Source organism: Anser cygnoides, chromosome 6 (assembly GCF_040182565.1).
Source record: "Anser cygnoides isolate HZ-2024a breed goose chromosome 6, Taihu_goose_T2T_genome, whole genome shotgun sequence".
NCBI classification, from domain to species: domain Eukaryota; kingdom Metazoa; phylum Chordata; class Aves; order Anseriformes; family Anatidae; genus Anser; species Anser cygnoides.
This window is the reverse complement of record NC_089878.1, coordinates 30,589,276-30,611,742: the sequence shown is the minus strand read 5'-3', so window position 1 is coordinate 30,611,742 and position 22,467 is coordinate 30,589,276. Positions and strand designations below refer to the sequence as shown.

The window sequence follows — 22,467 nt, the reverse complement described above, 5'->3', positions numbered from 1 at the left end:
TTGTTGGGCAGTGCTCTCATCAGGGGAAGAGACGTGGTTGAAGGAGATGTTCGGGATCAGCCCACAGACCGCGTGTCTGGGCTTCGGTCACTGTGGGATGGCTTGGAACATCTGCAGAACCCAGGTTCAACCAAGTTATCTGGGTTCCCAGGGAAAGAGGTGGAAGTTGAGGGTTTCACTGATCAGTTGAACCTGGGCCAAAATGCTTCTGTAGGGCTGGGGCTATGAGAATTACAACATGAAGAAATCAGGACAATGCCTCGTGCTGAATGTGGTTGTGTTTAGGGGCACACGTGTTTACCAAATGCGTGAGGTGTGTAGGCATGCCAAAACTTGTTTATTCACGTGTTAAAAATGGAAGATGTCTGTGTAACAATCTCTATTGTGCAGTATAGAATAGGAATCTTGCAGATTATACAAAGAGGTGCTTGTTATACCTGATGTAGAGAACAAATATAGATTGGCCATGAAGACATTCCCTTGCTCGACCCCTGAGATTCTTGTCAGGAGTTTGCCCAGATGATGCCTGGCTGGCAGCATTAATGCTGCCAGATCCAATTTAATTCCTGTGTTGCTGCAATTTCTGGGAGCGGCAAATGAACCTCTTTAATTTTGTGTTAGAACAGAGCTAGCCTGACTTCAGGTGAGAGAGACTAAAAGCTTGAAGCTTTGGAAGCGTGCTTCCAGGAGCAATCTCTGCCAGGCAGTGGTTTGTAGGTGATGCTGAATGTTTCTCCCTGATGGGGGTAGCTTTTGTGTGCTAGACTCTCCCCTCCCCACCATGCACTGTGCAGGATAGTCAGAGCAAATTCTTACAAACAGAATTCAAGTTCATGCCTCTTTGGGCCTGCCCAAAACCTAATTGGATTAAAAAATGTCACGTTTTTCAGTTGTTTGATTCAATGATAATGTCATAAGGATGCTGGGTCCAGATGAAGTTGCAGATCTGGACGTGTCATTAGCACGCTCTTCTATTACTGGGTGCATGCAAAGGCTGAAATATTCCTCGATTGTTGATCCTTGGCAATAGCGTATGGAGAGACCTTGTCCCTTGGCACGTAAGCAGACCCATGTATTCACATACAAGTGGAAACCTAGATGTAGTATAGATACTGTGCATGTGCGAGCAGGTCTGTAAGTTAGGTCCTGAAAGGAAGGAGGCATACAGGTTTTGCAGGTTGCATTGATTTCTTCTGGAGTATTGCCTGCTGTGTGGCTGAAGGGCGGGAATGCAGGCTTTGCTGCGGTTGCACTAGGCTGCAGAGAACTAAGGAGGCAGACACGGTGAGGACCTGAAGGTCCTCACACATTTGTCAGCAGATGGCAGCAGTCAACCGTGTAGAGCACTTGGACAGAGTGAGCTGTACTTTCTGCACAACACGCGTAGCTGTAATGAGTGTAACTCTCCACCTGGATGGCTTTTGTATTGCAGCCCGCAGAAGCAGCCCATGCAGGAGCTGAAGCAGCTGGATCTGAAGCCGCAGCTGGAGCTGAAGCATCTAAAACTGAAGCTGATTCAGGATCGGTAAGCCTCAAGATAAAGCAGTCCCTTTTTCTCCATCATGTCCTTTTGTTGTACAGCAGACATGCGGGAAGTTGGGCTGACAAAAGACGTGTGTGATGGCTTGGGAAAACACATCCCTGCCACTGCGGCAGCTACAGTGGTGTTATTCAGAGGCCAGACGTAGCTGTTGTGTTTTCCCTGTGTGATACTTAGGGAGAAGCTCAGCTGGAAGTTCCCCAAAAAAACCTGTCTCTTCATCCATGCCACGAAGCAAGCCCATGACCTGTGCTGTGCTAAGCTTGTGTTTTCTGTCTGGCCCCTTCTTGCCCACCATTTACTTTTTCTTTTGTGGGTTCTGCCTATAACCCCTGACTAGCCAGGTTTCTTCTTTTCTTCTGACACTGTCAGCATTCTTAGGGGCTGGAGTAGGTCCCATCTCGTGGTTGCTTGGTTCCTATAGACTGTCACGTGTGAGTTGTCTGTTCTACATGGGCTTTACAAGGACTGCAGTAAATGGGAAATGGCAGGCAGCGTGGTCCCAGAAAAATGCTCTGAATCCTCCCTGCCTTTCTTCAGCCTTAAGCACAGGAGGGCAGCGGTCACCTCTCCTGCCTTCTCACTGCTGCTTTTGCTGTCCTTTGGGTTGCTTTTGTCACTGCCTAGTGTGCTGGGAAAACCCACTGAATCCTTGGATAGTGTTGAGAGTCCCAAATAGGTTATGGTTTTGATGTGTATCCTCCAGGGTGGGTCTAGGAGCTGCTATTTGGGATTTTCCTTTCTCAATGATGTTTTTCCTTCCCTGGCTGCTGCCTTTCAGAGCTCTCTGCCTGCTGTTGTTGTGGAAACTTTCCCTGCTACTGTCAATGGCACCGTGGAAGGAGGTGCTTCCTCTGAAAGAGCTGACATGCCCCCAGGATTTCTGTTCAAGGTGAGTGCATGCTGGTGGGACACTGAGTTTCTGACATTTTTTTCTTGTAACAAGTTAAGTACTTTCACTCAGCATGGCCATGGGCTATGTCACATTGAAGGGCCTTGGTAGCAAGACAACACAGATGCATCATGTCCTGAATGTGAGATATGGCACTCTCCTTTTTTGTTTGCCTAACCTGCTGTAGGAGTTCTTTTCTTCTGCTTAGTTATGTCCATGTATTGCTTTTTCAGGGAAATCTGCTGAAAGCAGGAGGGTTGCAAAACTTTGCGGAACAATAGGAGGCTCATCAGATTCAGCCAGGTTACAGGCAGCATTATAGATTGTAGCAGTTGAAGTGGAGGGTTGTGGCTTGAAGTAGAAAGGTTGTAATACAGATGTTGATAGGAGATAAGATGAATACAAAAAAAAAACATGACAAGATACAATCACTTGAAGATTTGAACTGATGCTCTTACCTATGTTTCCTCTCCCTGCGTAGAGTTGGGAGGCTATAATCACTAATACTCTTGAAGTCCAGCTGCAAAAACAATACAGGACGCCATCTGAGTGAATACAGACTTTCTGTCCTGTGAGGCTTCAGGGCCCACGGTATGGGAACACAACCCTCCGAAGGAAAAGACACAGAAGTGTTGATGCGTAACTAACTAGTTGGATGTGAGTCACCAGGGTGCCTTTGTGGCAAACTGTATGCTGGGCTGTGTTAACAAGCACGTGGCTCTCCTCTCCTTTCTCTGCAGGTCCAGGCCATGCATGATTACACAGCCACCGACAGTGATGAGCTGCAGCTGAAGGCCGGAGACGTGGTGCTTGTGATTCCATTTGAGAACCCTGAGGAGCAGGTGAGCAGAGAAGACAGGGTGTGTGCCTGGGCTGGGGTAAGCCAAAGGGATTTCTGGAGCTGCTTCTTCCTCCACTAACAGCCTGCTGGCTGGGTGCAGAGCCATCAGTTTGTGGCCGGGAGCTGGCTGGAGAGCCGGTTGTCCTTGTCCTTGTCCTTGCTTCCTGCAACAGAGGAGCACTCTGCTTGTGAATTGAAAGTGGAGATCTTATTCCGCGTATAGCATGTGAAGTAGCTGTGGCTTTCTGCCCTTAGAAGGGCATTTGAGTCAAGGCAATGGCTTTCTTGACCAGGAACCCTACAGAACCCATACCTAGCCCCTAATCTTGATGAACATTTTCTGTGACCACTGCAGTGCAGACTGTGGTATTGGCCCAGAGCCAACCACAGCCTGTGATGATTTTCTCCGCTTTTAAGAAATGCTGAAGCTCTGAGAAAGAAGCTTGCTTAGGGTTGGTGTGCTACACTTTAGCATAGCAATGCCTATTTCTAAAAGATTGTGTTTGGTCAGGAGATGGCAGCAGAGCCAAAGATGTGAGCAGGATGCCCAGCTCCACGGAACGCTTCCCCTGTCCATCTTCAACGTGGATTTAACTGGCAGTGTTTTTCTTTAATCTCAGTTATTTCTGAAAGCCTTGAGTAAATCCTCCTCACCTGCTATGTTTGAGGGCTTCCAGCTGATAGAGACTGCTGCAGCTTTACTGTTTTGCCTGAGAGAGGTGGTATTTGTGTAACATTCGTTCTCAAGTCTCCAGGTTTTTGTTTGGAAAAGGAAGGGAATTCTCCAAATTGATTCAGAAGTCACCAGCTCTTTGGTTTTGGCCAAGTCCAGACAAAATCTGGATTCCACAAGGGGTGTGAAGGGAAGGTGTAGTTCACTGGCCACAGGACATGTGGATCCTCTGTGGCTGAGCTGTTGCCTTTGTGAACTATGGGGACAGATCTTGCTGCTGCTTGTGAAATGGGAGCTGTAATATGCCGCCAGTTCCCGCAGAGCTGATGCTCTGGGGGGAAGGGTTGTATGGGGAAGAAGCAGTGATTCCTTTTGGAGACAGCTCTTCACTGGGTGGGACTGCCCTGCATAAGCATTCGTGAGCATTTCCTTCTCAGAAAGCTTTCGGGATAGGAAATGAGGGGCAGCTCCCCTTCAGCAGTAGGAGATGGCATTTGTGGAGCGAGTTTTTCAATGCCCTATGTTTGCACTCTAGCTGGATGTGGGTGCAACAGCCATGAACTCGAGACTCTCCAAGCTGCAGAGGGTGAGCTCTGAGTGTTGCTAACATGATGCTGTAGCTGCACTGAAGCCCTCTAACCCTCCTACAGTGTACTGTGTGCTACAGCTCATTTCCCTAACCCTGACCATACCCAGCCAGACAGCGTTGGCTGTTAACATGTGCATGAACTGTGCACGTGAGTGGAGGAAGCTTAGGATAATAGGCTGTGATCTGGGTCTCTGTCTTGCGGCTTAGGTGTTGGTGTTCATCAGGCAGGCCTGGATTTATTTCTTCTCGATAGAAGGAGTTAAAGGCAGCAGTGCTTCTAAGCCGTCACTTCAAGTGACGTTGTTCAAAATAGGCAGGGGTCAGTCTGGGTCCTGGTGCCTGATCCCTCCCGCTGAGGAGACCCTTGGTAGCAGGATGCCGTGGGAGTGATGCATGCTGTATGGCACAGACGCTACATGCAAACGGATGAGCTTTTGTGCTTGCTGTGCTGTTAGCTGGAAGATGCCTTCCAGGCACTTGTGCCCAGCACCTGCCACCTAGTTGTTTGTCTTCCTGATATATGGCATGTCAGTCCTTCTGCAGCCCCTGCAACTGGCTGCTGCAGATGGGCTCCTGTCTCACGCCGTTCCCATGCCATCCCCTGAATGTTCAACTCTGAGGCAGCAGCAAGGGCTGACCGAGCCTCAGGCACCCAGTGCAGCCCGCATGGAGCAGGGAGCTCAGTACAGTGGCTGGTCTGAGCTGCTGCCGTGTGAAATGCACAGAAAACAGGACAAGAGGGCAGAAGCTATAAAATGGCAGTGGAAAGCCATGCACATGCCCCATGGATCATCCCTGGTGTGAGGGCTGCTTCACTCCTGCACCGTGCAGGTATGTTTTTAAAGAATATGTTTCAAGGGAGGCAGTGCTTGTCCTTGGGTAAATTCACAGGTAACTCCTGCCAGTTCCACGAAAGGAGAAGTGTGAGAACAACTGTTTGAGCTGCACACATGCATGCCTCGTATCTCTACGGCTTAGAGCATCTGGTTGCCTGAGCGTTTCTGCCCTGGCAAGTTATGTAGCTGAATGTGTTGATGTCTCTCTAAATGAGTCTGGTGTATACTTTGCTCAGAGGAGCAGATGCGGAGCAAGCTGTTGAGCTTGGAGGCAGTGGTCCCCCATGCAGCTCCATTGCCTCGTGCTGCAGTCCTGCCCCACAGGCTGCCCCGCTGCAAAAGGCTGACATGAGTGGGCACTTGCAAGCTGCAGGGGGGGCATTGTGGAATCTGCAAGCTCCTAGGCATGCAGACAACAGGGCAGCCACACACCTGAGCTGCAAACAGTGCAGCCTCCCTACCTCAAATATCTCGTCTCCCTCCTGGGCTTCAGACTGAGCGGAAATCTTGGTGCTGGACACACTGCAGAGAGCAGGGAGGTCGTGGGAAGTCCTGGCTCTCCTCCTGAGCAGGTCCTACCTGGCAGGGCTCCCTTTGCCTCAGTGAAAATTGATCCCTGCTTATGGATCTGGGGGATAAGCGGCTAGGGAGGACGCTTGTGACTGGAGAGTTCTGCTATCCACCTTGTGCGTCAAGCCCAACAGCCTGCTGGGTTTGGGGAAAAGGGGTTGAGCTCCTCAGCTCCCATTTCTCTTAGACTAGACTTTCAGCATAGCATACAAGACTCATTTTGGCTGTGTAAGCTCCATAAAATGATAAATATCCATGTGCCCTCACCAGAACAAGGGTGAACACTCCCAGGGAACAATTCATCCTTTCCAGAGACCCATGCCCAAGATGGATGGGATGAATTGCCCTGTGGAGGTGCCCATCTCTTTTCTGATGATGGAGAATGCCACCACCACCACCCAGCACAAGAAGGACATGGGAGTATAAGAACGATTCCAGACGAGGGCCGCAAAGATAATCAAGGGGCTGGAGCACCTCTCCTATGAAGACAGGCTGAGGGAGCTGGGGTCGTTCAGCCTGGAGAAGCGAAGGCTCCTGGGAGACCTTACAGTGGCCTTCCAGTACCTAAAGGGGGCCTACAGGAAAGCTGGGGAGGGACTCTTTGTCAGGGAGTGTAGCGATAGGACAAGGGGTGATGGTTTTCAACTAAAAAAGGGTAGATTTAGATTAGATATTGGAAAGAAATTCTTTACTCTGCAGGGGTGAGGCACTGGACCAGGTTGCCCAGAGAAGCTGTGGATGCCCCATCCCTGGAGGTGTTCAAGGCCAGACTGGATGGGGCTTTGAGCAACCCGGTCTGGTGGGAGGTGTCCCTGCCCATGGCAGGAGGGTGGAATGAGGTGGTCATTAAGGTCCTTTTGTGCCCAAACTATTCTGTGATTCTATTTAGGTAGTGAAAAGTAGGGCAAGTGATTCCCATCCCATTGCCCCAGAGAACTTCTACTTTACCGGGTGTAAATTATGACATGTTTCTATTGCACTTTCTGATTGTTTACAACATTTCACTGCCTCCAGACACTGGGTCAGATGAGTTTTGGTATTGATTCTGGTGGAGAAGTGGCCTTCTCTCTTTTTAAAGAAAACAAAATCATTCTTTTTCCCCCATCCTCTACCTGGATCGTCTCCAAGCCAGCTATGAGCATGGCTTTGACGTGCCTTGACATCTCCTTGGCCTGCACTCTTTGAAAAATCCCCACTCGTGTTTATTCCTCAGCGTCTGATCTCTGTCTTTTCCTCTAGGACGAAGGATGGCTGATGGGTGTGAAGGAGTCTGACTGGATCCAGCATAAGGAACTTGACCAATGCCGAGGGGTTTTCCCTGAGAATTTCACAGAGCGAGTGCAGTGAAAGCCCAAGCCCACCGGACACATTTCTGCTGGAAGAAAAAGCAAATTTTCTGGTAGAGAATTGAAAAAGAGCAGCGAAATGAAGAGAATTTTAACGGAACAGAAGCCTGAAAAAATTGTCAACTTAAAGGGTGTGTGCTTTTCAAAGGGCAAGGTTTCAGAAGTAAATTGCAATTCAAAGCATTATCAATATATATGAATACTACTACTACTAAGGCAAATCAATTACCTTCTTCCCCCTTTGGTTTAACAGCATTAGGATTCAGAGGACTGACACAGAAGCAACTCGGTGTGGTTCTGTAAATACTGCATTGACTGAATTGGTGAGATGTCAGTCTGATCCCTGGAAAGGCAGCATTTGTCTAACAAGAGAGTAGAAGCTGCATTTGCTCTTGGGTGGGTTCATCTGTTTTGTCTTGAAGGTGGCTTGCATGGCAACCATAAAAATTCAGCCTTCCCCCCGTGTTCAACCTACAGTAGGCCAAACTTTCTGTTAATGCTGTTGAAAAAAATAATATTCAGTGTATAGTGTTCACCAATACAATGTATGTGTGTGTGCGTGTGCATTTTATTTTATTCCTTTAAAACAATGTTACACAAACTGATTTTATACAAGTAAAGACAGAAGAAACTACACAGTAAGGGCATGGAGGTGAAATGTGTGAAGCTGTGCTCAGTCCAAAGTTCTCTCAAATGCAAGCACCTACGTTCTCACAGTAGTGTATTGGCCTGGAAAATGCTAAGGAGAATGAACAAATTAAATAAACAAGACAAAATTAGCAGATGCCATTTTAGATGGCTCTGAAATTTAGGAGAGGGAATCCCCTGCCTCCCAAACCCTGTAGGCAGTTTCAGAAACGCTTAGATTCACGTAGATGGAAGATAGCTCTCAAATCTGGCTGGTTAGAAAATGTGCTTTTAAAGAAAGACAAGGGAAGAAAACTTTTCTTCTGAAAGAATGTCTAAGAAAAAACACTGAGAAAAAAACAATTTGCTGTCTGTGTTTTTAATTGGCTTTTTTTTTTTTGGTGGAATAGTATTTGTTATTTTCCTTTGAAGACTTCTGTAAGTGAAATATTGTTAGATCAGCTTTCTCCAGTGCTGTGCTGGTGATCAAGTTAACCTCTAAGAAAACTGGACTCTAAAAGTACTCATTTAAAATGGCTGCATGACTTCTCGGTCTTTTAATACATTAGAAGAGGAAGGAAGAATATCAAAGTGTCAGTGTCAAGAAGACACCGCGCAGTCTAATACTGATGCTGAGACCTTTCCTAGACCTTTCCTTTGCTCCTGTTTTTTTTTGTTTTGTTTTGTTGTTGTGTTTTTTTAAAGTTTAAACAAGCAGATGACAAAGCTGTTTCAAAGTGCGTATTACAGTTGTTAAAATAAGCCAGTCTGACCCTCCAAGACTCTGTGAAGTCCCGCAAAGGTACTTTAAACTTTACTTGAATACTGATGCAGCTGGCAAGCAGGTCAGGCTATTATTATTTTTTTAATGGCTTCCCGCCCTTTACCCCATGATCTTTTTTTTTGCCTTGAAGGGATTTTTAACAGTGAGGTTACCTCCTGCTGTAAAGGGACAGGATCACTCTTGGAAATAATCTTCCTATATCTGTTAGGAGCTGGCTTTTGTTCAAAGAAGCACGGAATGCTGACACACACTACTGGAAATCCCACCTTTTCTGATCTGCTTTGATTACTTGTATGACAACAGAAAAAAAAAACATAGGGCAAATGTGGATTTTTTTTATATTTTTATTTTTTAATTTTAGTTCAGAGGGAAGGGTCAGATTTTGATCAAGAAGTATATTTTTGTAAATGCAAGAAGTGCTGGAGTTCCTCCTGCTTTCATCTTGGAAGACCTGTGTTAGTTATTTACAGCAATATAACAAGTGTCAAAATCTGTCCTGTATACCCCTTTCTCCCCCCACTTTTATTTTTTTTTAAATAAACTTGCAGGAAATTGTATTGTACATCACTGTTAAAAACCCCAATAGTATTTAGGAGTAATTGCTCACAATACAGAAGGACTGGACTCCGCACATTATAGTATGGTGAGCCATTGCTTTAGAATACTGCCCTGTTAGATTGCTTTGTTTTTTTCACCAGGGTTGTCTTTATTATTATTTTTTCTTTCCAAAATATCTATTTTTATGCGTTTGTGACTCCCATTACTCCTTTAAAGAATATTCATAGAAAAATATGCATTTAAATATACATAGAAATATATATATATTAAAAAGCGGGTTGAATCCAATTAACATAATGCTGTCAGCTTAAAATGTTTATTTTTATGCAAAACCTGTGGATTATTGTTTTTTAAAAAAAGACAAGATTCTAAGTACCAGAGCTGTGATTTTTTGTCTTGCAAGTAATTGTTCTAGAACATTTAGAAAGCTGTGCTGATACCTAATTTATTGTTTTTTTTTTTTTTTTTTTTTTTGCTGTTGTTGATGTTGTCTTCTGCTGTGTTTAAACCAGATGACTGTCCCAACAGAAATCCTTGTAAGGCCTTTTCATTTAATTGAGCTTGCAAAGCAACTATCCAGTACTGTATTATCCCTGCAGAAGTGGTAACGCTCTGCAAAAAAGGGATGTTGTTTTCAGGTCACATGGTTGATGCTCAGATATTGCTAGTGGGGTCGATGTTGCATCTTTCTCCATTTGCGTCCCCCTAACCCCAAAATCCCAGCCCCCGAAAGCCCTCGCTTAGAGCAGGTAGCTTGGGTTACCTAGATTTTGCATGGCTCGCAAATTGGTGCACGTCACATCACAGATTCTAAAAGCGCAGGATCGGGCCCGCACTGTGTAAATTGCCTTACGTGAGAGTAGGATGGCATGGCAGCAAGCTTGTAGATGGCAGTGTTCTTTGGAGCCAGGACGTCTCTTATCTCCTGGATTATGTTCAGCCCATAACAGGCACAACTCCTCTGATTTTCAGTATTTTTTCATCTACTAAATACCTCGATTCTGGTTGGTATTACCTGGTGAAATAAAATTCCCATTTTCTTTGGCTTAGGACTGATTCAAATAGAAAGAGGGGCAGTAAACTCCCAAGTAGGCTGTGCCCACTGTTTTTTCAGTTTGCAGGCTGAACTGAAAAACCTGGGGAAAAAAAGTTGTAAGGGTAACCTGAAGTTGTAAGGGTGACCTTGAGACAATTTTTTTTTTCATTTTGTCAGTGAAATGAAAAAGGGAAAAATCGAAACATAAAACAATACTTTCAAACAAAACTGAAGCATTTCATTTTTAGGGTTGCTTTTTCACTTTTTTAAAACCATTGTGACTCGGGCTATAAAAAGTTGCTTTGAAGCGCAAATGTGAAACCTGTTCTGCAAATGCTGAAAGAAAATGTTTTATCGTTAATAGTCTTTTTGCCTTTGCCTTTTTTTCTTAGTCCGATGAATAGTTTCAGTTAACCCCAAACTGCATTTTTTTGGCGAATCCATTATCCATTGAAGAGAACCCAAAGAAGCATGTTGCCCGGTTTTGCTCCACTGACAGGTACACTGGACGCATTTCAAGGATTACCTGGTATCTAAAACCAGCAAAGCTGCTGTTTCCCCATATTCTACTGGATTGTTTTACTGGGTGAACAATAAAAGCATCTCTCAGCCCTTGCTATTGACTGGTTTTTAGCCTGACTTAGACATTCGTTATCAATCTCAGTTTGGTCATGGATTTATGGCTGTAGGTATGACAATTCTCCTATTTGAGCCTAATCCCATTGTGCAGCAGGAATTATCATTTGCCCAAGTGATGAGAGAAATAAGGCATTGTTCTTTCTCCCTTTTTATCTCTGTCTTAGCAATGTCAGTAATATATCTTCACTAGGTGCAGTCAGGGAAAGAGGTCCCAGGGTGAAGATGAATGCGCAGTTCCAGACTCCCTCATGCTCTGCCTTGCTTTCCATGGGCAGTCCTCAGCTGTCTGCTTTTACCACCTTTTGCAATTCTTGGCTGTGGAGGTCATGGAGCAAAAGGGATCGTGCAGGCTTCAATTCCAGGTGCTCAGAGTTAGTCCAGCTTTGTGGTCTGTTTGCCACACTTCGTGGAACCACTGGCTCCGTGTTCCCTGGTCGCAGTAGCAGGACCCCGTCCTGTTGCGCTATCCAAAGACCAAACCCAAGGCAAACAGCTCCAAGCCAGAGGGGTCTTTTATAGCCTGGAGCAGGTTGTAAGAGCTTCGTATTCTGCCTGGAACCAGGGTGTCAGCTCAGTTTAGTTTTGCATCAGCCTTTTGAAAAGAAAAGGCCCAAGGCATTTATCTTCTGCTCCCTTAGCGTGGCTGTTGGCCCCACTCAGAGTCTGACCTTGAGGTGCAGATGCCAGAGATACTACAAAATAGGTGAGAGCAAAAATCCCACAAACAGTGGGGTGCCTAAGGTCCTCTTGACTTCAGGAGTCTCTGTGTCTTTCAGACTGCTTCCCAACCTCTTCCGTGCTCTTTGAGGTTGACGTTAACGTAGGGCACCCTCCACCAGCCTGAAGCTTGAAGCTAGAAGATGCACAAACTTGTGTCCATCAGCAAATCCTGCATAGTGCGGCTTGATAATGCTGATAGCAGGAAAACAAGCAAAAGCTTTTCTTCTCCGGGCTGCCAAAGGAAGCTGTTTCATGCCACGTAGGTACCATCACAGCTGGTGCTGGTGCAGGCACCTCTCTGCTTGCATGCTCTTAGACATTTCTGAGTAGCAAACTCCTGACAGAGAAGGGTGCTGGGCTGTCCCTCCAGCCTTTGTAAGCTGGCACAGGTGCTGGCACATGGAGGCTGAGAATTAGAAGGCCATTTCAGAAATTGTATTTATGAAACTAAGTGGAGAAACTACAGCTGCTAAGACTGATCTGTATGAGTTTGTATTTTGATGTGTCTTCTGGCTATAATTCCTTCACTTGTTTTTTACAGTGCATTCTGCTGTTCGTGTCTCTAGTCTGCATTTCACCTAGACGGTCCGTACATGAAACTTGCCAGATGCAGTTCTGGGCTTATTGCTTCTCTTTAACTGAATCAAATTGCAACGACTTTGGCAATGTGCTGGCAATCTCTTTTCCTTCTGTTAATTCAGTGTCTGGGTTTAACCACCATGATGTGAGAAATGTTTGGATTTTGGGTGTTGTTTTTTTTTTAATTATTTTAATTCTTGTTTTGTTTAAACAACACTGAACAATTCCCATTGTATTCAGAGCTGTGATGCCCAGTTCCAGTGACAAGTACTAGATGGATTTGTCCCATTTTGTTTCTTGGCAATGTTCAGAAATACAATTTGTGTCATCCTAAGTCCTGTGTCGGTTTCTCTCTCTCTATTTTCCCCACCTTAAAAAAATCAGAACAATTCAAGACTTCTTTCTCCTGAAAGAGGTGAGTAACCTCAAAGAGCTGGGTTTGACCGGGTGCTGTTGATGCTGGGAGTTTGTACAAACATGTGGGATGGAAAGGGTGCTGCTGGTCCTCCCCTGAAGGAGTTCAACGGCAGAAGAAACTACTCCAGCAGCAGTCTGTTTGTCTGTTGGAAGGACCAGGCACCAAATGAGTTCAGCTTAGGGAAGGATAGGAGATGTTTGCTTTTTAATAGCTACTAACCCTGCTGTGGTGTGATTTTCATCCTCTAAGGCAAGTTTGTTGATGGGAGTGTGACGCCAAGTGGGTGTCCTACCCCATATGGCCAAGCATGTCCCAGCTCCCTTCTGCCCGTTGGCACTCTTGGGGTAACTTAGTTTCCAGGCTTGCTTTAGGGCCTGCTCTTTATTGGGGTGATTTCTTCATGTGTAGAAAGGGGGTGATTCCGTCCTTCAACCAGAGTGCTTTGGGATCCTCTGAGGGAAGGGATTAGCGGGATTTACTCTTAGAGCTGACTGTTTTGGGGCCGTTCTCTCCGATACCTGGTTCCAGACAGGCTCGGTGCAGCAGCATGCAGGGCACGGCATGTAAACAGCCAGCGCTGGCCAAAGGTTGGAATATGATCTGATGCACACCGGTGCCAATTAGCGCTTTGATGAATGGACTGCCAGGCTCTGCTTTAGCATGCAGGAGCACAAGCCTCGGAGCCAGCACAGGGAGCGGGCCAGACTGTGTTTGTGTGGTTCCTTCGTTTCCAGACAGCATGGGGGGTTTTAGTGCCTTTAGCCCCTCACCTCTGCGGCACTCAGACGGATCCAAACTGAACCCTGCAGTGGGCACAAGGGAAGAGGCAGGCTGTGCCCCTGAAACTGCTGCTGCGGCTGGTGGCCGCGTGCAGGCTGCAGCTGTGTGAGCCCTGGGGCAGGAACCGGCTTGTGAGGCCCCGGTCAGCCCCGAGAGGCCACATCCCCCTGCAGGAGAGCTGGGCTTCGCCCCAGGAGCCTCTACGGATGGAGGAGGCAGGAGGTGAGGCTGGGTGCCTGGGTGCTGCCAGGCCTGGGTGGAAATGCGTGGAAAAGGGTCGGGGTGCCACTGCCCAAATCCGCAGCATGCAGCTGCTCCATGGTGTCGCCATGTGAAGGGAGGAGCAGTTGCCACCAGGGCCGTCCTTCAGCCTTGTGATGCCCCACGCTGCCCAGGAGGACCCCGTGGCAGGGTGTTTGGGCCCAGGTGCTCTGGAGGGGAGCTGGGAGCCCCCCTCTGACCCAAGGGGGAGATGTGAGTTTGGGGCCACTCTCCACAACGTCTCCTCTTTGCTGGCTGGGTGCAGCGGTGCCCTTCGCAGAGCAGGACTGCTGCTTCAGCAGGTGGGGGACCCTCTGCCGCCCGCCCCAATCCACAGAGCCATTAATAACGGTGCAGGAACAGGAATTCAGCAAGTGCCCGTGATTAATTAGCTCATCACGGGCAGCTAATGGCCGGCCTGCTCCCCTTGGCCCCGTGGTGCAGGTAATGGAGTTGGCATCGCTCATCGCTGGGCTGGGAGGCAGCCAGCTGCCGGGAGCAGTGGGGAGGATCTGCAAGCTGTTTCACTGTGTGGCTGATGGGCATTTTGTGAGTTTTTTTTTTTTTTTTTTTTCTTCTCCAAATCCAGGGGGATAGATCTGTTGGGGGGTTGCTACTTACTGAAGCCAGGTACCCAACTCTCTCCACTGTTTGTTTTTGGAAATTCCCATCTGTGTTGCTTGACTACAGGTGCGTTTAAGCTGGAGGTCTGATGTTTGAGCAGGGGAGAGGAGGGTGGTCGGCATGAAGGCCCCCAGCAGATGGTAAACAACATGGTGCCATGGTAAACAGCAAAAAATTGAAGGTCACAACCACAGGGGCACAGAAATCAGAGTCAGAGGTGATTTTTTTCCAAGCCTAAGCTACTGCACCACTCTGTGGCCAGGGCATGGTCTTGTACCAGCTTCTCTTTCCCTGGCAGTGGCTTTATCCCATGTCCTGCCTGCATTTGGGAGCACACACGCTTCCCGAGGCTGAGCAGTTTCTTCGTGTGCACTCTGCTTGCCTGGGCTCTTCCTCATGAATTCACCCAGAAAAGGAGGTGCCAGGCACCTGGGGTGGTAAAGCCATGCAGTAACAAGGGCGTGTGAGCGAGACTGGTTTTGGAAATCCAAGTGGGGTGAATCAATCCCCTCCACAGGTGACCCTTTCAGGCAGGGGCTGAGCTCCACCAAGTACAGATGATCTCCTCCCAGCTGCACGCAGTGTGGTGGCGGAAAGAAGAGCTCTAGCAGGAGTGCAAGGTATTAAACTGCACACGCTCACATCGTTTGCTCCATGTGACACAGCCTGAGGTGCGAAATGAATGTGATGGGACCAGTGCTGCCTGTGTGCCAGTGAGAGGAGCAGTGCAAGCCTGTTGCCTTGCATCACATGCTAGTCTTTTTTTCCTATCTCCAATTCAGAGATCTGTGTGAGCCTCTGAGATCAAAGAGGACTGTTTATTTGCTGGCCTGCTGGTGTGACTCCCCCCCTCTTACATCTACTGTTCAATTCTATTAGAGGCTGCCAGAAACGTCCTGACTATTGATTTTGCAGAATACGACGTGTTTGCCACTGAAGGTGATGCTGTGGTTAGGTATGCAGCAATCCTGCTGCACAAAGGCGCTCACTAAATCTGAGTCCCCCACCCCAATACAAAACATCCTGGACACCTGATGAACACTGTAAGCATGCAAAATATCTGTCCCCTCTTAAGAAATCTGAGAAAATCTCATGCTGAAAGCATCCATGATGGGAGCAAGCAGGGTGTTTTATCCACTGGGCCACAGCTTCTCTCTCACTGGTCCCATGAAGGATCACACTAACCAGAGGTGCCTTCAGCCCGCTAAGAGCTTTCCCCACAACCCACACCAGAGGCTGGCTTTGCCTCTCTGTGACAAGTGGTCACCTTCCTAAAGCCTCAGCAAGTTGCTCCTGGAGCCATCTTGTGAAGTGTGGAAGTGCTCATCTGCCTCCCAAGCCCTCCTTCGCATGGGCAGGCATGTGGGGAAGGCTGCATGTCCTGCCCACAGAGGTAGTGATGTGCCAGAGCAGGACAGCTATTTTATTTAGTTTTTCCCTCCCTTACCTGGCAGCTTCCAGTATTGCTAGCTGTGTCTCAGGCTTTCTGCAAAGCAGATGCTGTCGCTCTTTCCCATGTGATACAGACATTGTCTTTTTGCAGGGCTGTGAATTGTTCCTATCCAGTAATCTTATATGAAACACTATTCTGCACAGTAAAGAAAAATGCAACTGAAGTTGGCAATTAAATGTTTACTGTTAAGTACTTTATATATTATATATTATAGATCATTCCATCCATTGAACAAACCATTTAACTCCCTTTAACAGCATTATTGTCTATTATTAGGTTAATCAGCATTCACATCCTGTAACTCTGCATTTCTATCTAATTAGCCTTTCTTTCTTACTTCATATTTCTATTTAATTAAGCTCAGCGTCAGAGCTGAATTCTCCGTATTCAGCACTAGGAGAGGAATTGACCCTTCCAATGTTTGGGGGGGGGGGTGCAATCTCCCTCCTCACAGATGCCTGCTGAAAACTTTTCTGCCCCATCACTAACCAACCCCTCCTGCTGTTAATGTACTGTTGAAATCATTTAATTTAAGGTTAACTTAACAGTTAGTCACTGTTCCCTACTATCAACGCTTGCATTTGGGTGAAATCTGGGCATCTAAAGCAAGAGGGAAAGCCCTGGCCGTGCTGGCAATTGACCCAGTGTCCCCTCAGAAGATGACCCCACTCTGAACCAGTTCGTGTTATTGCTCAGAGCATTGCTGTGACAGAGGGTTTTGGCGCTTCTTTTCCCCCAACTAAGATAGGTTTGTTCACCAGAAAAGAAGAAATACTGTAAACAAGTGAAAGGTTCACAGATTTTAAAGTCTGGATCACGTCATCTCACTGGGAATTTCATTCAGGCATGTGCTGGGTACGGAGTTAATTTTCTTTCTGGCTATAACGGCAGGGAGTTTGTGTTGTGAGGGGCTCACGCTCTAGATGTTGAGATATGGACCAGACACTGGGTGCAGCTCGCCCCAACCAGGGCCACAGAGTGGATGCTGGTGTTTCCACTCTCCTGGCCTCTGCGTGTGGGTTTCTGTCAGTGAGCATTGGTTGTATGCGTAACTCGATGGGCCCCATTTGACAAATCGTTGTAGAGTTGCTTGGGCATCGATCTCTAACTGGTGTGCTAGCTATCTGAGGGGCACGCTGCCAGCTGGGGTGCCAGTTATCTGACTGAAATGGAAGCGTGCGAGGAGGCCGCGATGCTGCGCACCAAGCTGCGTGAGGCTAGGCTGGGATTTTAGTGCTGCTGTGACACTGCGGTTTCTCTCATGCCTGCTGATAGTATTTTGGCACACGTGTGTGCTCTGCTCTCTTACTCCCCAAGCCCTGGGGTCTGTTGCAGGAGGCTGCCAATTGTGATCTCTCCCCTACAGACATTTGTGGGGATACCCATGGCGCCCAGTGTGTCAGTGTCCCTGGAAAGCAGATTAAGGAGCAGCAGGGAACACCTTGCTTGTCACCACTTAGCATCCAGGCTGCAATGGCTTTGAGGAATTGTCTGGGTCCTTCCAGAGTCCCTGAGTGCTCTTTTTGCTAGTACTGAGTCCAGAACAATCAGCAAATTGAGTTCTTTTTATTAACTTTAAAAGAAGACATTAGACTCAGCCAGGAGAATAAAACCAATTTATGAGGCAATTAGCTCTGCAAAAACATTTCAGTCTCCCCAGAGCAGCCATCTGAGGAGCATCTTACTCCATCTGCACAGCCTCTTCTGGCCTTAGGTTTACAGCACACTTCATTTATCATAAATAATAATAATGCATAAAAAAATGGCTTCCTGATGCCTGTGTGGGACAGCCGTGAAGTCTTCTCTGCCTGAAACTAGACTGAGTTGTTGGCTTCCTCCCTTCAGGTGTGATTCCTGTGCTGTTACTTGATTGTGTCCACATTGGTGCTGAAGTTTTTCACAAACATCATCTTATTTGGGTTTTGCATGGGATCTGCATAAGGGCTCGTTGCAAGCCAAAGGACGTAAATTATGTGAAGAGGCCTCAGGAGCAGACTCAGAGAGCTGTGTGTCTATTTTCCAAGACCCTTTGTAGGAACTGCAACTTTCTCAATCCATAAGAATTGCCTGTTAATGCTGGAAGTTTGGGGAAAAGCCAAAACTGGGGTCTTCCCCTGCCATTATTGTCTGGATTGGAAGAATTCTGGGTGATGAAGGTGTTGCAGGAGTGGATATGGTTTGGAGACAACAGAAAGCAGTTTTCTACTTGTGGGCTAGCCTGATCCTTCCAAATTTGCCTTAAATGCAAACTGAGATGAAAAGTTAAAATTCAGTTTCAATGAACTGATACAAAACATCATTCTGCCAAACACAAAACTCCTATTTTCTTTATTTTCCTGTTTTAGCTCTTCCATTTTATTATAAATGTCTGTTACCTTATTTTAATTACACGATGCTATTGTGGAGGTGAAACTTGTACTGTCAAAACCCCAAACACTATAGACCATAACATTTTTACTACAAAAGTTCTCAGCAAAGTTGGTAAAGTTCTACAAAAAATTAAGATTCTGTTGAATCAACTTGTTTTGACATAAGGTGACGCAGCTGGAGGAGTGCTGAGCAGCTTTCCTTGGCTTGTGAGAGGAGCACTCCTCAGGAGAAGGCCTCCGGGCCTGCACCATTTTTACCTCCATCAGCAGGAGGGAACCCTGCAGGGCCTAGCAAGAGTACAGAAATCCAAAGGGAAAGAAAATGTGATTGTCTGCTCAATTAAATGTGATCATATTAAAATAGCCAGAAAAAGAAATGACCAAACCCTGAGGTTTTAATAAGGATTAAGATGCCCCAAAGACAAAGTTTCCTATGGAGACTTTTCAGGTGGCAAAACTGGGGCTGTTTGTACCTCTGCTTCTCCTTGAGGCTTGTTTCTTAATTTCATGAAGGATATACCCAGACCTGAAATGCAATAATACTTATGTTTACTAGGCTAAATAACAAGAAAGGACAGGGAAAAATTAATGAAAGCCAGCGTTCAGAGCCACAACCACCACCAGGCCCAGGCAGGCCTTCTTAGCCTCCAGTGTCTACAGCTGCCTTTGGCCCTTGGATTAAAGAAGTGATCCAAAACAAATAGGATAATAGGATCTATTTGATTCCAGCTGGTTTTGGGTTAAGCCCGTAGTCGGTTTTAAATGCTGCACAAATGTGTTCATGATTTTATTGTTAATAGCTGAAGCATGAAAATAAAGTGTATTATTTTTAATCCTCTGTTATTCTGATGTGCAGGAATTAGCAAGAATATGGAAATCTCCAGTTTACAGGGGGATGGTCAGAGCAGTGTTTTTCCTATAACAAAAGTTTAATTTTTTTATGAAAGGTAGGAGCCAAAGTCTGGAGCCAAAACCACAGGTGGCTTTACATACAAACACCAACAAGATACATGAGGACTGCGAGGAGGCACAGAGTACCAGGAGAAATGGAATAAGAGGTGTTGAAAAAGAAAGGAATGGGCATTTGGTGGGAGGAAAATGTATGATTATCTTAATAATAAGATAAGCTGCTTGGATGGGGACTGTGTGGTGGTCCAGCACATCCGAGCTACTTCCTGTGTAATTTCCAGTTGTACATTTCCCTCATACTCCGCACTGCACATTAAGTGTGGGATTTACAGCCATTCAGAAATACTGTTAGCAGTAACTTGACCAGCCCAAGTCTATCAGTGGCTTTGAAGGGATTTTTCTCTTTTATTTTTTTTTTAAATCCCCTCCTGCCCCACTTCTTTCTCCATTATTGAGTTAAAGGTCTGGGTAACATCTCCTTAGTGATATTTCTGCCTTTAAATTTTGATGATTCAGTGTGTCTTACCAAAGCTTTTTAAAAGCTTTTAATTCTAAGCTTTGGGGGTTTTACACAGCCAGTTAAATCTGTAATGACTTTTCTTCATTCCCACTTGAACTTTCTGCTGTTTTGTTGCTCTTTAACTCCTGGAAGGCCTTATTTAGGACCAGTGAAAGCACTTACTTGTACAAGCAGAGGAATGGTTCTTCCCAGAGCCCCCATTTTATTAATGTGTGGATGTGTAAATGATGCTGTCACTGAAGGAATAAAGTGTGTCCTAAACTATTAGCTATAGTGGGTGCATTATTTTGTACAGAGGCTGTAGTGATTGCAGTGCTTCCTCTCTGTGTATGCGTGATGCACCATGCACAGATGGCATTGAGACATTCCTGCTTGGCTCTCCATACGTCTGTGAATGCTGCTATTTTATATCTAAGAAACTTTTACATGGGACCAGAGACTTGGTGTGACCAGGGACTCAAATGTTTCAAAAACCCAGCAGAGCACTGCTGACATTAAAGGATGTAGACTCAGTCTAATTTTTAAAACTGAGGAGCTATTTTTTTGGTCAGGATTAGTGCAAACCATCCTGCTTGCTCAGTAGAAAGATCTTGAACTGTAGATGTCAAAATTATGCTCTCTGTGGCTAAAGGTGAGGGGATACATTGGCACAATGGTAGCAAAGAGCAATTTTTCAGCAGCCTTTCTCTGCAGGACAGGCAGCCACGGTAAGTCTTTGAGACACCACTGCTTCTCACAGCATGCGGGGTCCCACAGCAATAGCAGTCCTAAAGCACCTCTGCTTTGCCTGCTTTCAGGTGTGAGACTGTCTCTAAGCAATTGCTCAAGTGGAAAAAAACAAAAGGAAAAAAAAAAAAAAAGCCAAAGAAAATAGGGCAAAAAAGGGTGAATGAATGCATTGCATCATACTTGGAAAACACATTCTGTTATCTGTGTTGTGACATGCATCAGCTTTCATAGGCTGCTTAGTCGTCTTCTGCCCAAATATTCCTGTACCGATGCACAAAAGCTGTCCCACTTTGATACTCACTCATGCAAATGTTAGCACTGCTGTAGTGGAAGCAGCTGTCAGCTGGATAATTGCATGGAGGCTGCTGGTTTTTCATGCCGATTATGAAACAATTCAGACATCCTAGTGAGAGGCTGCAGTGTGGTGTTTGGCTTGGATTTTCAAAGGTGCTTAGGTGCCGGAAGATTCAGATAAGTGCCTAAGGGGATTGACAATGCCTGAGAAGCCTCCATATCTAAATCTTACTGAAATCAATGGGCATTTTGGTATGCTGCTGAGATGCTTCTGGAAAGCCCCATTTGTAAGAAGAAATATTGGTAATATACCTGGTGTCATGGAGAGCTGGCAACTACAAAAATATTTCATGCTAAGGCAGAGTAAACAAAATAAATGTATAATTTGATGAGCGCCATGCTATTGAAAAGGGATTTGGATCAGATGCCTTTGAAGTCTTAGAGATCATCTACAAGCAAGGGTAGATGGATCAGGAAGGAAAGTTCAGCTGGAGCAATCTCGAGGAGAGCTGACTTTGGTCTCACCGTCCCCCAGACTGGCTGTGTGGTGACAGGAAATTATGGAGGCCCAGGCCCTTGAGGGGGCCTGGTGCTGGCTGATGCTGGCTTTAAGCTCTCTGACCCAAAGTGCTATTTAGTCCCTAAACGGGTTTTGACTGCCACTGTGTCTGTTTTCTATCAAGAGTTAGTAGTAACACATCGGTCTCCTTTAGATGCTTGGATAAAATGTGGTTTTCTGTTATGGAAGATTTTACATCTGTCCCATTCCTCACCTCTGCAGGGGAAAGCCCAGCCCCTTGCCAGGACTCGGCTTGACTAGGACACGTGCAAAACCTGCCCTTGATGGCCACGTACCTCCATAATGGCCCCATGTGGCATTAAGGGTTTTTAATCCAGGTGGACGTGGTGTTACTGGCCTCTTCTGCTGTGGGTGCCAGTTGCAGGGCAATGATTACCCTGCTTTCTTGATGGCTGTCATTGTGCAGTAGCCAAGGGCCTCTGGTGGGATGAGATGGTCTTCTTTTACTTTCCAGAAGTGATATTGTCCATGTTTTCTCAGCAGAAAACCTGTCACAAGGCCCACTGTCATGCTAGTCTAATAGAAATCTCCTAGGGGTTCATCTTTCTTTCAGGACAGGCAGGAAGAAACATGCATCTCTAGTAAATGACATTGCAGAAAGGATAAAATGTCTTCTAGCATTATCAGAGACAATTATCTGACCTCACTTCTTATGATACGAGGTTACAGGGTAGGAGGCCGTCGTCAGCTGTCAGACACAGAGAACTAGTGGCATCCTCCTCTTCTGGCATCTTTCAGACTTGATTCTTGCTTCCAACATTTAGATCTCGCTCTTCTCTTGCTACAGCCACGGACATAGCTGAGTTGAGAGCTGGGCTTTGACAAAGATGAGTCCTCACTTACAGGCAGTTCTTTTGCAGCTTGTGTAGGATTTAAAACTACTGCCTTCGGGGCTTTTGCTATGATTCTGGGTCTGCTGCCATGTCATGGCTGTCTTTCTTCAACACAAGTGCCCCACGCAGCTTTCAGCTCTGCAGTGTCTCAGCCCAGCTCTGGGCTTGGGGGAAAAAACCCACCAGGGTGGGAGGGAGGCTGCAGATCCTCAGTAAAAGGCACGGTCCTCACATTCAGCCTCATGCTGTGGCTGGAAATCGTCTTGCAGGTGTCACTGGTCTATGTGCTGGGATGGAGGGAAGCTAACAGGCCACATCTCAGCTGGGGAAATGAGCTCTGCAATTAGGATAAAGCCCTACAGCTGCCAGCTTTGTGTTTTCGCTCCTGCTTTCGTACTACAAGGAAGCAAGTTGTGATGCCTGCACCTCAGAGGATAAAAGTTTTGCTATTTGAGGCTGGGTCAGCC

At 46.4% G+C, this 22,467-nt stretch overlaps 1 protein-coding gene across 20 annotated transcripts in view; it reads left to right on the top strand.

Moving 5' to 3' along the window:
- The window catches only part of BIN1 (bridging integrator 1), a 98,154-nt gene extending 85,590 nt beyond the window's left edge, over window positions 1-12,564 (top strand). For 11 of the 20 annotated variants that reach the window (XM_067000046.1, XM_067000044.1, XM_067000043.1 and 8 more), the window contains 5 exons: window positions 1,433-1,525; window positions 2,322-2,432; window positions 3,173-3,274; window positions 4,482-4,532; window positions 7,181-12,564. In XM_067000046.1, the coding sequence (XP_066856147.1) occupies window positions 1,433-1,525; window positions 2,322-2,432; window positions 3,173-3,274; window positions 4,482-4,532; window positions 7,181-7,288 (465 nt within the window). In that variant the 3' untranslated portion in view covers window positions 7,289-12,564. The remainder of the gene's footprint in view (window positions 1-1,432; window positions 1,526-2,321; window positions 2,433-3,172; window positions 3,275-4,481; window positions 4,533-7,180) is intronic. The other 9 variants (XM_013196690.3, XM_067000049.1, XM_013196685.3 and 6 more) reach the window with 1 other exon arrangement.
- The last annotated feature ends 9,903 nt before the right edge of the window (window positions 12,565-22,467 follow it).